General features: G+C 40.2%; 1 protein-coding gene across 1 annotated transcript; it reads right to left on the bottom strand.

The window, feature by feature from the left end:
• Window positions 1-9,724: 9,724 nt before the first annotated feature.
• On the bottom strand, window positions 9,725-15,744 carry LOC121587345 (stanniocalcin). The gene is made up of 4 exons (XM_041904246.1): window positions 15,461-15,744; window positions 11,015-11,157; window positions 10,686-10,897; window positions 9,725-10,507 (listed from the first exon to the last, which is right to left on the bottom strand). Exons 1-4 carry the CDS (start codon window positions 15,573-15,575, stop codon window positions 10,210-10,212), a joined length of 768 nt encoding a protein of 255 aa, XP_041760180.1. The 5' UTR covers window positions 15,576-15,744; the 3' UTR covers window positions 9,725-10,209.
• Between the last annotated feature and the right edge of the window lie 243 nt (window positions 15,745-15,987).

Genomic DNA, 15,987 nt, shown 5'->3' with positions numbered 1-15,987 from the left:
TAGTGCATTGTTCAATGATCTTATCACATTGTTGACAGACGGTGTACAGATATTATGGAGGTATGGTGGCCAGCCTAATGATGTTAATGAAGAGCAATTACTTGTAATATCTTCCAAAATAGATTATATTTCATCTGTCACATTTCATAACATCAAGTCAGTGAGAATAAATTGGAGGGGTTTCAAGAGGGTTGAGCTAGAGGATCTGTGACCTTCATACAGCATCTGTTTAAAGGCATGGTGCAAAAGGCCTCTAAGAAGAGTTGCTCTTCTGTTCATGATCCCTGGCTTTATCAAGCAAGTGCAGTATGCCCCCTCATCTCACATGTTGAGTAAGGTGTGCAGTGCACCTCTAGACAAAATACATGTTCTTTATGTCCACAATGTATTTTTCTCCAGTGAAGAGAATGCCCCCCTGTGGCCAGATGCAACCCCACCAGTAAACCTCTCCCATGATTGTCTCCTCGCAAACGCATGAGGTGTTATCATAAAGGACTAATGGAGAAGTACATTTTTGTTCCAGGGAGTGGTCCTGCCTTGCACTTGGATTCCTTTAAGGATATTAAAAGGCCCAGTGTAGTCAAAAACGTGATTTTCCTGTGTTTTATATCATATTGTAGAACAGCTGATGAAACTAACACTGTAAAAGTGTGAAAACATTTCCTGATAGTTATTTCCTGATAGTTGCTTGTTGAAAATACAATCTACACAGGACCTTCTAATCAGCAGGTTTGCATGGGGTGGTAGTTTCGGCTTTCCATGGTGACATCACCATGTGGTAAATTGGTTAATAGACCAATAACAAAGAGAGTTCCAAATCTCTCTGCCAATAATAGCTCAGACACACCGGTAGGATTGTCAAACGTTTGCCTGCCGACAGTACTTAGCACCTCTGAACAGAGTGTCGGCAGTCAACCTCTTTTGTGTTCACACAGCAAATACCTTGAAGTCATCAGCCACTCAGCCTTTTAAAATACTCCAAACCAGAAGGTGACACCCTTATGAAAAAAGATTGCAGTCAGAGTGCAGTATAACTGCAGTTAGAGTGCAGTATATCTGCAGTATGAGGCAAATACTGAGTCCAAAGTAACACCGTTTTGTTTACTTCAGTAATTTTGCACTGTAACTGCAGTTAGAGTGCAGTATATCTGCAGTTCAACTGCAATACACTGCAGTTATTCTGCAATTACTGCGTCCAAAATTACACAGTCGACTGCAGTTACTACACTTTAACTGCAGTTTCAAAACTGCAATATTTTTTTGTAAGGGCAGTAGCGTTGTTTGGCAGTGCATGTATGTCTGTGTTGCTTTATGGTATAGTCAATGCTATCTAGCTGTGCTAATGTTGCTATTGTTGTAGAAAGCCTTTGTTGATACTAGCCAGATGGCCACAGCTACATAACTAGCTAGCAAGATGACAAAGAAACAATTTAGTTCCCTCTCCATAATCGCATACAGCCCATAGATACATTTTTAGCTAGCTGGCTAATGTTAACTAAATGGTTAGCATGATTTGCTAGCTAGCTAGCTAGTTGTTGTGCTAGCTAGGTATAGTAAAGACACTGCATTGACTCTCGGCAGTCAGCTACAGGCAGCCGCTTTATGGAAACGAATCCATTGTGAGATAATTATAATGTTACTAGCTACAGTGGCCAGATAGCTAGCTTGGTAAATCATTTAGTGTTGTGTGCATTGTGCTGCACTTGCCACCCCATTCGTTTCATATGAAGTGTGTGTGACTGCCTTCCTCAGTTAGCAAGCTAACCCTAGCTAGCTAGCTAGCTAGTAGCTAACTAATAAGCTTGTGCACATTATCAAACCTAACAAAAAAATCATTCTTCATGCACAAAACTCTGTAGTTAGATGTAAAAAATGTAAAGACTTGCTCTAGAAAAAAAGATATATGATGCAGCTTTATTGTTTTAGTTAGAACAATTCTGATGAAAAGGGTGTGGATCAGTGGAGGTTCCTCAGAGGAGGAAGGGCATTTCATAAAAATAAAAATGGTAAAACATTGAAAAATATAGCCTTTTTAGATAAAACTATACTAAATATATTCACTTCACCAAATAATTGATTAAAACACACTGTTTTGCAATGAAGGTCTACAGTAGCCTCAACAGCACTCTATAGGGTAGCACCATGGTGTAGCCGGAGGACAGCTAGCTTCCGTCCTCCTCTTGGTACATTGACTTCAATACAAAACCTAGGAGGCTCTTGGTTCTCACCCACTTCCATAGACTTACACAGTAATTATGACAACTTCCAGAGGACGTCCTCCAACCTATCAGAGATCTTACAGCATAAACTGACATGATGTCCACCCAATCAAAGGATCAGAGAATGAATCTAGTACTGAAAGCATAAGCTACTGCTAGCTAGCACTGAAGTGCATAACATGTGGTGAGTAGTTGACTCAAAGACAGAGAAAGACAATAGTTGAATAATTTTCAACAAATTAATTTCTTCAAAAATGAAGGAGAAGCAAGAGAGAGAGATATTTCTCATTTTTTTCCACTTTTAGTTTCACTTACTTAGCTAGCAAATGCAGCTGGCTAGTTTAGTTAAACAGAGGGATGCTATGTTAGCTAGCTGGCTATGATTATCCAACACAACACTGGAACTCTTCCAAGTCAAGGTAAGCTTTTGATTTTATTAATTTATTGCCACCGGGGCCCGCCGGTCTAACTGCTTACTGACTATACACTGTAATGTTACTGCATGATTGTAGCGGGTTTACTAATGCATTAGTTCTATTAGATATGTTGACTAGGACGTTACTTTAGCTAATATGGGGACAACAATGTAGGCTGTGTGTAGCGATTATGACATGGTTTGGAAATGTTTTTTCACCTGGTCACATACAGCTGATGTATTGTTCATTTAAGTCTACAAACAAAGGGAAAAGGTGAGAGGAGGAGAGTGCATAGAGGATAGAATGAATACAATGTGGCTGCTACGTATGAAAGTGAACTGTGTTTATGCGTGATCAGGGGTGTATTCATTCTGCCAATTCTGTTGAAAAACGTTTCTTAAATGGAAGCAAACAAAACGGGGATAAAAATACCTGAATTTGTCCAATAGAAACTCTCATTTGCAATTGTTGGACTGATGATTACACCCTAGATACGCTAGATGCAGGCAAAAGTGTGCAAGGCGGTATTGAATGTGTCACTGTCTGTCATCTCAAAATTTTCTCTCGACCTGTGCGCACCTACGTTGTAAACGTTCATTCATAGGCTAGGTTGTAGCAACCTCATGATGGGTATAGGGAAAATTAGAGTATCATGTAGTAGCTTAAATCTATCGATGTTACATTGAACTGGGTGAATGGAATATGAATGACAGTCATCCAACATGCTGTAATAGAAATAAGACGATGCTCATGATTTTTTTTTTGTCCTCCCTCATCATAAACGCCACTGACCGCCACTGGTGTGGATTAGACTGGAAAAAGTGCCCTCTTTTTTCCTTTTTCTTGTCACTCCTGTCGGCTCCCCCATGTGGAGGTTCATGCTCTCTGATTGGCTCAATGTCAAGTTGTTGGCCACCGAGGAGCACTGCGATTCTACAAGTAGAAACGTCAGGTTCGTTGGTACCAGGTCAGTACGCAGCAGGTGAGTCTTTTGTTCTAGCAATAGAAGGAATGGCTTCCAACTGTGAAAAGTACTTATCGGCAGTTTATCGGCAGTCTATCTGCAGTCAGATTCTCCTAGCAAAATTCTTGCTTGAGAAATAGTTTTTTGCTAAAAAGCAATTTTTTAAAATTTTAATGGAAATCTATTACAGTAAGGTACTTAATTGTTGCCCAGAATTGATTTGATATTGATATAAAAACGGCTGGGCCTTTAAACATCTATACTAGTAGTAAAAGAGGCTAGTGCACTGCACTATGTAAGAGAATGGGCTGATGACTTGCATGTGAGTGCCTCTTTAAAAGCAGAACATGTTGGAATCACTCTATGAAGAGAAGCTGTATCACCTATCCCTGGGACCGGAGTGCTGCTGATGAGAAAGCCCTACAGGACTCTTCCAAATTGGCATGAAATTATATCTGCCTCTGACTGAGATAGCGGTCAGGCAGCCACTTGCGTACCGCTCTCTCTTTTCCTGGGGCACTCCAATGATACAGGCACTTTACAGTTTCAGCTCGTTTGTGCTCAAGTTTAATAAAGTTCATTTTCATAAGGACATGCTCTATTTGTCCTTGTTTCCTACTTCATGGGTCCTAGCAGATTTGTCACAGCCAGAAAGCATTGAGGAGATATGGCTGGCTTGTGTAATATTCTATGGTATTGGTAGCAAGCGTCCCTATTCTGAATCAGACTGGAGATCAATATTGGCCATTGTGATATGCACATCGACTCTCAAGTGATGGAACTGCTTGTAATTTCATCAGACAAATAACAACTCATTACACTACAATTATTTATAGATATTAAATTGCTAATAATTGCACTTTGTTTTCAGATTTGAAGTTTAGATGTACAGTATGTGTTAGCAGTACAACGTTTACATGTTAGTAAAATGAATGCAGTCAACACATTTGCTACCATATGCCAGATATGATAATAGTTTATTTCTAATCAGCAAAGACACACAGTTGATACATTTGTTTCTTTCATAAGTTTCAGCACAGAGTAAAAACCCATACATATCTACAGTATGGGTATATATGTAGATGAGTATGTATTAAAGTGCAAGTGATTTACAAGGATCAATCATGCTTAACATAGCTACTGTATTAGAAACTTCATCAAGCAATCTCCTCAAATGTCTTACTGATTACTTTCATCTATGAATTTGAAAGTAAAGTAACTGTCACTACGATTAAGATTTAATTCTTACTAATCACCCAAGTAGTTTTCATTCGGGCAAAACACCACAACATGTACAGTGCCTTGCAAAAGTATTCATCCCCCTTGGCGTTTTTCCTATTTTGTTGCATTACAACCTGTAATTTAAATTGATTTTTATTTGGATTTCATGTAATGGACATACACAAAATAGTCCAAATTGGTGAAGTGAAATGAAAAAAATTACTTGTTTCAAAAAATTCTACAAAATAAATAACAGAAAAGTGGTGCGTGCATACTGTATGTATTCACCCCCTTTGCTATGAAGCCCCTAAATAAGATCTGGTGCAACCAATTACCTTCAGAAGTCACATAATTAGTTAAATAAAGTCCACCTGTGTGCAATCTAAGTGTCACATGATCTGTCACATGATCTCAGTATATATACACCTGTTCTGAAAGGCCCCAGAGACTGCAACACCAATAAGCAAGGGGCACCACCAAGCAAGGGGCACCATGAAGACCAAGGAGCTCTCCAAACAGGTCAGGGACAAAGTTGTGGAGAAGTACAGATCAGGGTTGGGTTATAAAGAAATATCTGAAACTTTGAACATCCCACGGAGCACCATTAAATCCATTATTAAAAAATGGAAAGAATATGGCACCACAACAAACCTGCCAAGAGAGGGCCGCCCACCCAAACTCACGGACCAGGCAAGGAGGGCATTAATCAGAGGCAACAAAGAGACCAAAGATAACCCTGAAGGAGCTGCAAAGCTCAACAGCGGAGATTGGAGTATCTGTCCATAGGACCACTTTAAGCCATACACTCCACATAGCTGGGATTTACAGAAGAGTGGCCAGAAAAAAGCCATTGCTTAAAAATAAGCAAACACGTTTGGTGTTTGCCAAAAGGCATGTGGGAGTTTCCCCAAACATATGGAAGAAGGTACTCTGGTCAGATGAGACTAAAATTGAGCTTTTTGGCCATCAAGGAAAACACTATGTCTGGCGCAAACCCAACACCTCTCATCACCCCGAGAACACCATCCCCAGAGTGAAGCATGGTGGTGGCAGCATCATGCTGTTGGGATGTTTTTCATCAGCAGGGACTGGGAAACTGGTCAGAATTGAAGGAATGATGGATGGCGCTAAATACAGGGAAATTCTTGAGGGGAAACCTGTTTCAGTCTTCCAGAGATTTGAGACTGGAACGGAGGTTCACCTTCCAGCAGGACAATGACCCTAAGCATACTGCTAAAGCAACACTCGAGTGGTTTAAGGGGAAACATTTGCATGTCTTGGAATGGCCTAGTCAAAGCCCAGACCTCAATCCAATTGAGAATCTGTGGTATGACTTAAAGATTGCTGTACACCAGCGGAACCCATCCAACTTGAAGGAGCTGGAGCAGTTTTTCCTTGAAGAATGGGCAAAGATCCCAGTGGCTAGATGTGCCAAGCTTATAGAGACATACCCCAAGAGACTTGCAGCTGTAATTGCTGCAAAAGGTGGCTCTATAAACTCTATAAAGACTTTGGGGGGGTGAATAGTTATGCATGCTCAAGTTTTCTGTGTTTTTGTCTTATTTCTTCTTTGTTTCACAATATAAAATATTTTGCATCTTCAAAGTGGTAGGCATGTTGTGTAAATCAAATGATACAAACCCCCCAAAAAATATATTTTAATTCCAGGTTGTAAGGCAACAAAATAGAACAAATGCCAAAGGGGGGAATACTTTCGCAAGCCACTGTATACTGTATTTATAGTGATTTCAAATCTTGAGAAGAACAAGTACCATGAAGTTCCAGAGTTCAGGGAGCCCAATCCCCAGCCTGCCCTAAATGTATAGTGTATCAACAGAAAATGCTGCTGCCGATTTCACTGATTTCACTATGGACAGATTTAGCTATAGATTTAGCCAATAATTCAGTAGGTCTACCACCCAATTTCACCCTATTTTTGACTTGCAACAAATAGCGTAGCCCTTTCCTGCAGTCAAATTGCCCTCTAGTGGCCTCATGGGTGGAATGTTATGAATATTTTTCATAATTGTATAATTAATCAACAATGTTATATTTCATTCTTCTGTGATTTATATAAAGTGTAATATTGGGATGCAAACACAAAATTGAATAAATGTCAACTCTATATCTGACATACACAGGTGTCTTCTTTTTTCAAGCCCATAACCATGTGTGTGAGGTGTATACTGTTGTTTCAAAGGGTGCGTTCATAAATCCACTCTGGCTATCTACTCCGATTTCAGAGCACTCTCGTCTGAGTGTGCCAGAGCGCAGAATAACTGAGGAATTTACCAACGTGCAACACCAGTGGAATATGACCGGTGTCAGTAAACGTCGGCAAAAAAACGTTATTAAATTGTTGCCAGGAGCACAGTTACAGTCACCAATCCTCTAGAAAACATGAAAACCAGATCTGCTAGGGCGAGTAAAATGCTCAGAGTGAGGTGTTCTCTCATTTGTTTCTGGAAGTAGCTAGCAAGCTAGCCAACTTAGCCAGTTAGCTTGGGTGCTTGACTGCAGTTGTGAGGTCAGAATGCTCGGATTAACCCTACTCCTCGGCCAGAGCGGCCAGAGCGTCCAGTGTGTGCTCTGAAAAAGCTCTGAAAAGCTCTGAATTTATGAATGGACAATCTGACAATGCTCTGAATTTACGAACGCCCAGAGCATACTCTGAGCACACTCTGGCACTTCAGAGTGAATTTATGAACACACCTAAAGTAGATTTGTGTATGACTACCAAGAAACACTGTGTGACCCTGATTTAGACCCTGATTTAGCCCACTGCAGTAAAAAGCTAAAGAACAAAACAAAATGTCTTGAAAGAACAAAATATGACTTGTAAGTCTGTTAATTTAATTTAATTCTCAGACTTTCAGACTTTCATACACCACCTTTAACAAAACACACATTCTAAAATACAATAATGAACCATCTAGGTTTGGGCACATCCTCATCAGAACAGACATTCAATATAAGATACATTCTCTGAAGTTACCCAGACCTTGGATGTATAAGCATAGTCTCAAGGGAGAGGAAATTAACAGAATACCATTGGCATATATTCACTGCAAGCAACATTCAAAGAAATGTACAAATTCCAGAAGATGTTCCAAACTAAATGGTAAAATGCAAGTATACAGATTGATGCCAGGTTCTGTGAATGGGTTTTTACCAAAGATATCCAAGTAAATGTTTTAGGGGAAAATTATAATCCATCATACAAGGGAGCAAGCTATTGTTTAGCAGCAACTGTTCTGGATCTGTCCAGCTATTACAGACAAAGAGATATTAACAGGACAGAAAGGAAGTAGCCCCAACCCATCACAAGTGTTGAATGATTCAATGGCCATTTAGTGGTCATAAGAGATGCAAAGTGCATATGTAACATAAGTAATACAGTCTTAACATTTCTGAGGGATTTTTTTCCTTACTTTTTATTTTGAATATACACTATATTGCTACTAAAAGCAAGATATTATTATATCCCAAGAAAAAGACAACAAAAAACAATACAACAGAAACCATGGCAACAAACCCAGCAACAGAAAGGGGGTCCAGGGGCACATTGCATTGCCTGCTACTTCACTATAAGTATGGGAGCAAATAAGCTGCTGCCACATATATTCAGCATCAGCTGGCACTGTTTGTGACAAAGGGCATGTTTGTGTGTTACTGTGAATCCTCCATATGAGAGATTATTGCATAGGTTTGTGAGTTCTTAACATTTCAAATGATTTGGTATTGGAAAACCATCACATCTGTTTAATATTATTTTCCCCTATTATACATCTCCCTCAGCCAGGCATAACACTGTGAAAATACACTGCTCAAAGTCTCATGAATTAACCTCCCTTTATTGAAGCACTTATGGAGTTATGTCACCAGGGTAACCTTTCTGAGATAAACATTATTTTGCATGATGTTATGAATAGATCCAGCAAATGCTTCGCAGTTCCGTCTTCAAGTTTAGCTGTTTGTTAAATGTACAATGAATGGCTTGACCACAATTTCTCTCTATCTTTATAACATAATCAGCTGGGTTTGGAAAATATACACAAAGTCCCCTTGCAACAGTACATAAGTGACAATGTTGTTCCCCTATGTCCAGCACAGAGTCATACCATGGGTCCTATTCAGTCAACAGAGCAGAAAGTGTGGAGAGTGGCAGATCCTATAGTATTTGATCATGAGCCCCCATTGAAATAGGAGCCATGACCAAACTGCACTTTAAAATGGTATATCTGTACCTAAAACTACAGCAACATCATAAAATAACAACTTAAATAATATAGTAGGAAAATAAATATCAGTATTATACCAACAAGGCTTTTAAATAGTCATTATCAACACTGGAAGTCAGTGTGTATGATCCAACCCCTCCATGTCATATTCACCAGGGAGAATGTTGTTCATCAGTCCAAGGGGGTGACCTCTATCAATCTCAGGGGGTCACCTGCTCATAAGTTACATTGCTGGTCCATACTTATTGTGAACTGAGTGTTTCAGGACAGAACATATGTAGTTGTATCTGAACAATGCTATATTCTCTGGTATAGGCATTAGCTACACACCTTCCACCACATTTAATTCTGTTTTGAATAACATTCCGGGTGGTTTCAAGTTATTTGGTCGGTCTAAAGTAGCTTCCTGCGCAAAGTTGATTAGGATTGCTCTCATCTGAGGGACACACCTCTCTCACAGAGCTGGCTGTGGCAATTTGAGACTAATAACTCAATAAATAAATGGATCCTGTTTGTGTCAGTGACTATATGACACTGATTTATATAGCACACAAATGTACTGGTCTCATCATAGTATAGAAATATCTAATGTAAACTGTATTAAACATATATTAATAGTTATATATTGATGAAGATATTGATGACTTATCAATTGATATTCTACTAATGGATGGACATTTGAACTTTTCAACCAAAATTATTTGGGAACACTTGTGCTCTATAGATATGAACCATACCTGCAGGTTTATGCTTGAAATCCTAGACAGAAAACGTAGAGGGACATCATCCTCACTAGGCTCTCAGATGATACTTGGTTCTCAGATGATACTATGTCAAGTATGGGAAGTGAACAGGAATTAGTTGTGGAGATACAATAGCAACATGTTCAATGAACAAACAGTGTGAGTGATAGAGTTAGGAAATAGTTTAGGGGAGAGGATCCTCTCAAACCTAAGGTACAATATATCTCACACAACAACTCAAACTTTGATATCAAATATACTTGAAACACATTGGCTATTCTCTTAGAGGTGCATGTTATTTTCCAGTCTGGAGAGGAATGATTCTTAAATACCCAAGGGAAGAGACCACTGTTGGCTTGTTTATGTTTTTGAGGGGTTTGTGTAGTTTCTGGATCTGAGTGGGAGTTAGGAGCTGTCACTAGTGGCACGCTTCTTGCCTAAATGGCTGGCAGAGTCTCTGTTGCGTAGACCAGGCTGGATCTTATACATGTGTGGACCCATGGACCACTGCAAGCTCCCATGGCCCTCCACTCCAGTTGGAACGGCAGCAGCAACAGCAGCAGCCGAGGGGCAGGGCTTGTTCTGCAGCAGCTGGAAGAGGATGGTCATCTCTGGGCCAAGCCTGGACACCATACTGGCCCTCACCAGGTCCACAGTCTCCTCATCACAGTCCATCAGGCTCTGGAGGAGCTTACCGTAAAACCTACAAGAGGATGCAGCATGCATTTTTGTTGCTGTACAATTTCAAAGTATGTTTTGGGAACCCATTGAAACGTATTTGCTTCAATAGAGTGAGTGTATCAAATACATAGCTTTTGTTGTACAAAGATACATTTAAACAGAAATGGAAGCCCTTTGACCCAGGTTTTCTAGGAACTCACCTGTTGGGGAAGTGGCTTGGGAGCTGTGCCACCTCTCCGATGGCATCTGGATTGATGCGGGCGATAGTGCAGATATCCAGCTTGCTGTAGCACTCCTCCTGAACCTCTGAGATCATTCTTTGGAAGGTGGAGCAGCGGCGGATGGTGAGGAACACCTTTGAGGTGATGCCATTGGCAATGCACTTGAGGCTCTCTTTCACAAAGGCTTTTCCCTGCACAAAACCACATATCACTGTCATATCACAGAACATGACTCAACTTCAGTTAACAGGTTTAATCTACTGCAACATATTGTGTCAGATTTGAAAAGAGAGGAAGAATGATCATACCTGTGTGTCAAATTTAGCTGCACTATACAGAAAGGACTTGCAGATGTCGTGCATGCCATCTGTGTCACACGTGGAGTTCTCCAGACAGGCGAAAGCTCCACAGCCTACTTGGAGGGCACTATTCAGACAGCGTGCCACGTCAGCTGTAGACACAGAGAGGGACGGGACCATTAGCAGGGGGCAGGCTATCATATACCCCTCAACAAGAATTGAAAGATAATCCGTCTGTATTGGTTGTGAACCAAACAAGGAAGTGATCTGATGAGAATTTACATGCATAGTTGATTCTATGCCGAGGTCATCAATATTCAGACAAATTACAACTTGACTGGTCACTGGACACGTCAAACCCTTTAAGACTGGGACACAATTTAGGATAATTACATTTCCTCTTCCTGGGAATTTTATGGATATTCCAGCATTTTGGTTCTTGGAACAGACTTGTGACCAACTGCACCAAAAATACCCAAAGGTCTCCTGGGGAGTCATGGCATGTCACACACACACACACACACACACACACACACACACTGGTGCTAGTGTTGCTTATTCAGGATCAGGTTCTGCTGACTTTCACTTTTGGCACCAGACCCCTTGTTTCCATTACCCTCACATTAAATAATATTATGCAATAATATTATGCTCAATTGGAAGGTGTGCCAAACCACCTCTGACACTCATCACCATGAACTGTGCACACTTAACAGTACAGTCATGTACCCTGGCCTGCATGGGTCACTGCCCCATTCCTCATAAAAATATGTGTCACATAAATATTGCCTCAGACTTAATATTAAAGAGCAAGCTGATATACACAGCTGTGTAAATTACTGATGAGGCAAAGATCTAAAGTAACCAGAAAACCCCCAAATGTCTTCCAATGAATGCCTCTAATGGCCATTTAGTAAGACTGGGACAAGTTCATGGTAAGCATACAGCAATTGTGACAGTGAGCTGATGTACTATGTACCACAAATGGATGCACTCTCATTCATTGAACCTTTTCCAGCCGAGCCCACCCTGTAATTAACTAGCAAATCAGCAATGAATTGCTATGGCTGTCAATCAGATATAAGTGATCTCTAAGTGGTGCAACACTCTAATCACTAATCAAACTTTCCCACCACCGTGTTTCTCTCAGGTCGTTAGATAATTTCCACATTCTGTGGATGCACGCATAGAAATATAGAAATTACATTTCTAAAGATGCACACCCCTTCGGTATCTCTTATTGGTAGGACCAAGGAGGCCCATGCTGCAGATACTTAGTCTGATGTAACCTCTGCATTGGTTTAACTGAAATAACAATAAGAGCTTAATGACCACCTAGACCACAACTAGATAACACCTCATTCATTCCCTTATCTCCTAACATAGGCCGCTCACTGCTCTGCTCATTTTATGGGCCTGTTAATCCAACTGACTTTCTGAGAATGTAGGCTATAGAAAACCATCTCATATACACATTTTTGAAAAGAGTTCATGAGCATTTATTCCATCCCTCTGGCAACTAATTTACCAGTAAACAGAATACATGGACAGCCCCCTGCAATGTAGACCTAGGTCATAATTTATAATTTATTTATTGCTATACAATATCGTTCCTCTTTGAAAGATTTTATTTTCACTTTATGAATCGCACTGGAAAACTATGGGCAGTTTCAGTTGACAAGCCATTGAAAAAGGCGAGCCTACTGAATGAGCAACCTGGACTTTACATAGTAAATGTAAATCCGGGACACTCCATTTTGTATGATACAGTATGTTACAAATTACAATTCATATGATATGTTACGTATTGCAATTCATACAACATGATACGAATTGCAATTTGTACAATATGTTACGAATTTGAAAAACATCTGATATTTTACGGATTCCAATTTGTTGTGGCTAATGTTAGCTAGGTGGCTAACGCTAACGTTAGCTAAGTGGCTAACATTAGCTAGGCTAGGGGTTAGGATTAGGGGTTAAGGTTAGGGGGAGTTATTTGTTATTTTTGGAGAATAAATTTGCAGCAGCTACTCTTCCTGGGGTCCACAAAAAACACAAAACATGACTAGTAACAAAACACTGATACACTGATAAACAAGGACAGTCACACACATTTAAAATACAATGATATACAAACAATACAACTAAAAACGAATACAAATAATACAACAACAAAATAATGTGTGTGTTAGCGTGTGTCTGTGTGTGCGTGTGTTTGTGTGTGTGTCCCCTAACAGTCCCCGCCGTTCCGTTAGTTGTTTAATCTGTTTTTTAAAGGTAATTCTGCTGTTTGCTTGAGTATTGGAGATGGAAGCGAGTTCCATGCGATCATGGCTCTGTATAAAACTGTGCGTTGCCGTGAATTCGTTTTGGACTTGGGGACTGTGAAGAGACCCCTGGTGGCATGTCTTGCGGGGTATGTATGGGTGTCTGAGCTGAATGTTATTTGATTATGCAGACAATCTAGAATTTTCGTCACAGCAATATTTCTCATAAAAACTAGACAAGAAACAGTACATTTCTTGTCAACCCTCAATCAGAAAAGACTGACATGCATGTTGTTGATGTTAGTTCTGTATGTGCAGTTAAAGGCAAGGTGTACTGCTCTGTTTTGAGCAGTTAGGTTAAAGGGTTAAGGTTAGCTAACATACTAAGCAGTTGCTAATTAGCTAAAGTTGTCTGTGATGAGATTCGAACACGCAACCTTTGGGTTGCTAGAAGTTTGCATTATATGCCGACCTATCCACCCTGACCATCCACCCTACTTTTGATTTTGCCCGAAGTAACCTTCTGTGTGATATCATATGAATTTGAGTGTCCTGGATTTACATTTACTATGTTACATCTAGTCTATGAGACCAGGCTGGAATTAGTGGGTGGGGACGTGCATCATGCACAGTGGCGACTCGTCATTCAAGGCAGGTGGGGCAGAGCAGAATTTATGAGTAGAGCAAAAAAATTCAAGCCCCTTGGGTGCTGCCATAGACATTAGAAGTGCCCATCCAAGAAGGCTCAAGGTCATTGGCCACAGATAAAATGACGTCAAACCACGTTATATCTACCGTAGCGTTGATTGGACTGATCATGTCAACATCATACCTTCAAAATCTTAGCTAGCAAGCTAGACAAGCAGTCATCATCATTCATCAAGTCGGCAATCTACTGGCAAATCCTTTTCAATCCTTGTCATATGAAGAGAAATTATAGATAAAACATATCGGTGCTCATCGGCCATTGGACATAAAAATTTAGTCAACTGGGTGTGACTTCCAACTTCATTGGCTGATCCCTCCAAATCTCGCTTAGGGCCCCCAAAAGGCTAGAGCCAGCCCTTAATGTAATAATATAATAATAATAATAATAATAATAATAATATGCCATTTAGCAGACGCTTTTATCCAAAGCGACTTAGGAGGGATCAGCCAATCATGAAGAAAAAAATTGACTACTTCAAAATGGAGATTGCCTCAATGGTGCTGCCCATGCTGTCACAGATGCTACAATGGCACAGATACAAACATGAGTCTTCTATCTATCTCTATGTGTCTCCACCCTCTTTGCTTTCACTTTGATAGGCCTATCCCCTTCAAGTTTCTTCTGCCATTAGGTGCTTCATTCATCCTGTCAAGACGGTAGCCAGTAGCCACAGGTGGGTGCAGTAGCCTAGACTATGCCACCACGCACAAGCCCGTTTTTATTTAGCCTACAGCAATAGTATCAACACTTTACACTGGTGACCGCTTGGAAGAATATCAATACATTTAAAATGTGATGGGTCCATAGTTGTTTCCAAACACTTGTAGATCATTTATTTAGTGGGGAATAAATCTTAAACAGTGCGTAAAGCAACATTGCAGGTAGACTAATTTATGACATTTGCAACACTGAAACAAAATGACTTGTTGAGTATGTGACACAATCTATAAGCAATAAGCAAAACAATTGTTTATAATACAGTAAAGACAGTGGCCAAATAACCATTGATGCATTGATCCACACTATACAAGTGGACTCACCTGCGTCAATTAATTTCCATATCTGTCCTAAAAGAAATATGAATCTCTCTCATGTTCTCTCCTCTGGTTACTCATCGGGTTTAACCAACCCACACGACCATCAATTCAAAGACATTTGTTCATAGAACATTTATTCAACATCTCATGGTGGTATATAGCTTTCAACACAGGTGTCAGTCACCGCGAAACTCGCACTCATCTGTTGCCGGTAAAACACCGGTAACGGTGAGTAACCTAGCCTTGTTCGAGCTATTCATTATTCTGTAGATCAAGGCGTTCGTTCACTTGGAAACAGAGCTGCATATCATGTAATGGCAAACATTTCCCCCCATACTGTGCAGTGCATACAAGGTAATATAGAATACAAATATGTGCATGAGACACCGCATCCACTCAAAAATATGCAATATTGTAAAAGAGACTGTTTGTTACTTACAAGGGGTATTTGCTGAAAAGCGAGCTCTTCTGGGTGAATACGACTCGTTCTGATCCAGTTCATATGCAGATGCGATCAGCACCATTAGAAGAAAAAGTCCGGTCCTCAAAGGCATTGTTCAATAATCACTGATGATCTAACAAAATACAAGGAATAGTGTTTCTTGCTTATCTGATTTATAGTTCATACAGCTCTGAAGATGTACAGCGCCGTGTTTTCAACAATGTAAATCTATTAGGTTACTAAGTAGGCTACCATCTACACAATGCGGCTACCCTGGACCGTACACTGATTTCTTTTGACGAGCATGACAGATAGAGCGCTTGGTCTGCATGGGTTTATATGGGACTGCGCACATTACGAGTCTCCTGGTTAGCCCAATCAAAACACAGCATCCACAACCATGCTTTCTCTCTCCACGACCATGCTTTCTCTCTCGGGTCGCCTAATTGATTGATCATTTTACAGTAGCCTACATTGAAATTCAACTCATAGGGTTTTGGGTAGCCTATTACGCGCCAATGATA

This window comes from Coregonus clupeaformis, chromosome 18 (assembly GCF_020615455.1).
Source record: "Coregonus clupeaformis isolate EN_2021a chromosome 18, ASM2061545v1, whole genome shotgun sequence".
NCBI lineage: Eukaryota > Metazoa > Chordata > Actinopteri > Salmoniformes > Salmonidae > Coregonus > Coregonus clupeaformis.
The sequence above is the reverse complement of the archived record's forward strand: the minus strand, read 5'-3'. Positions and strand labels throughout refer to the sequence as shown.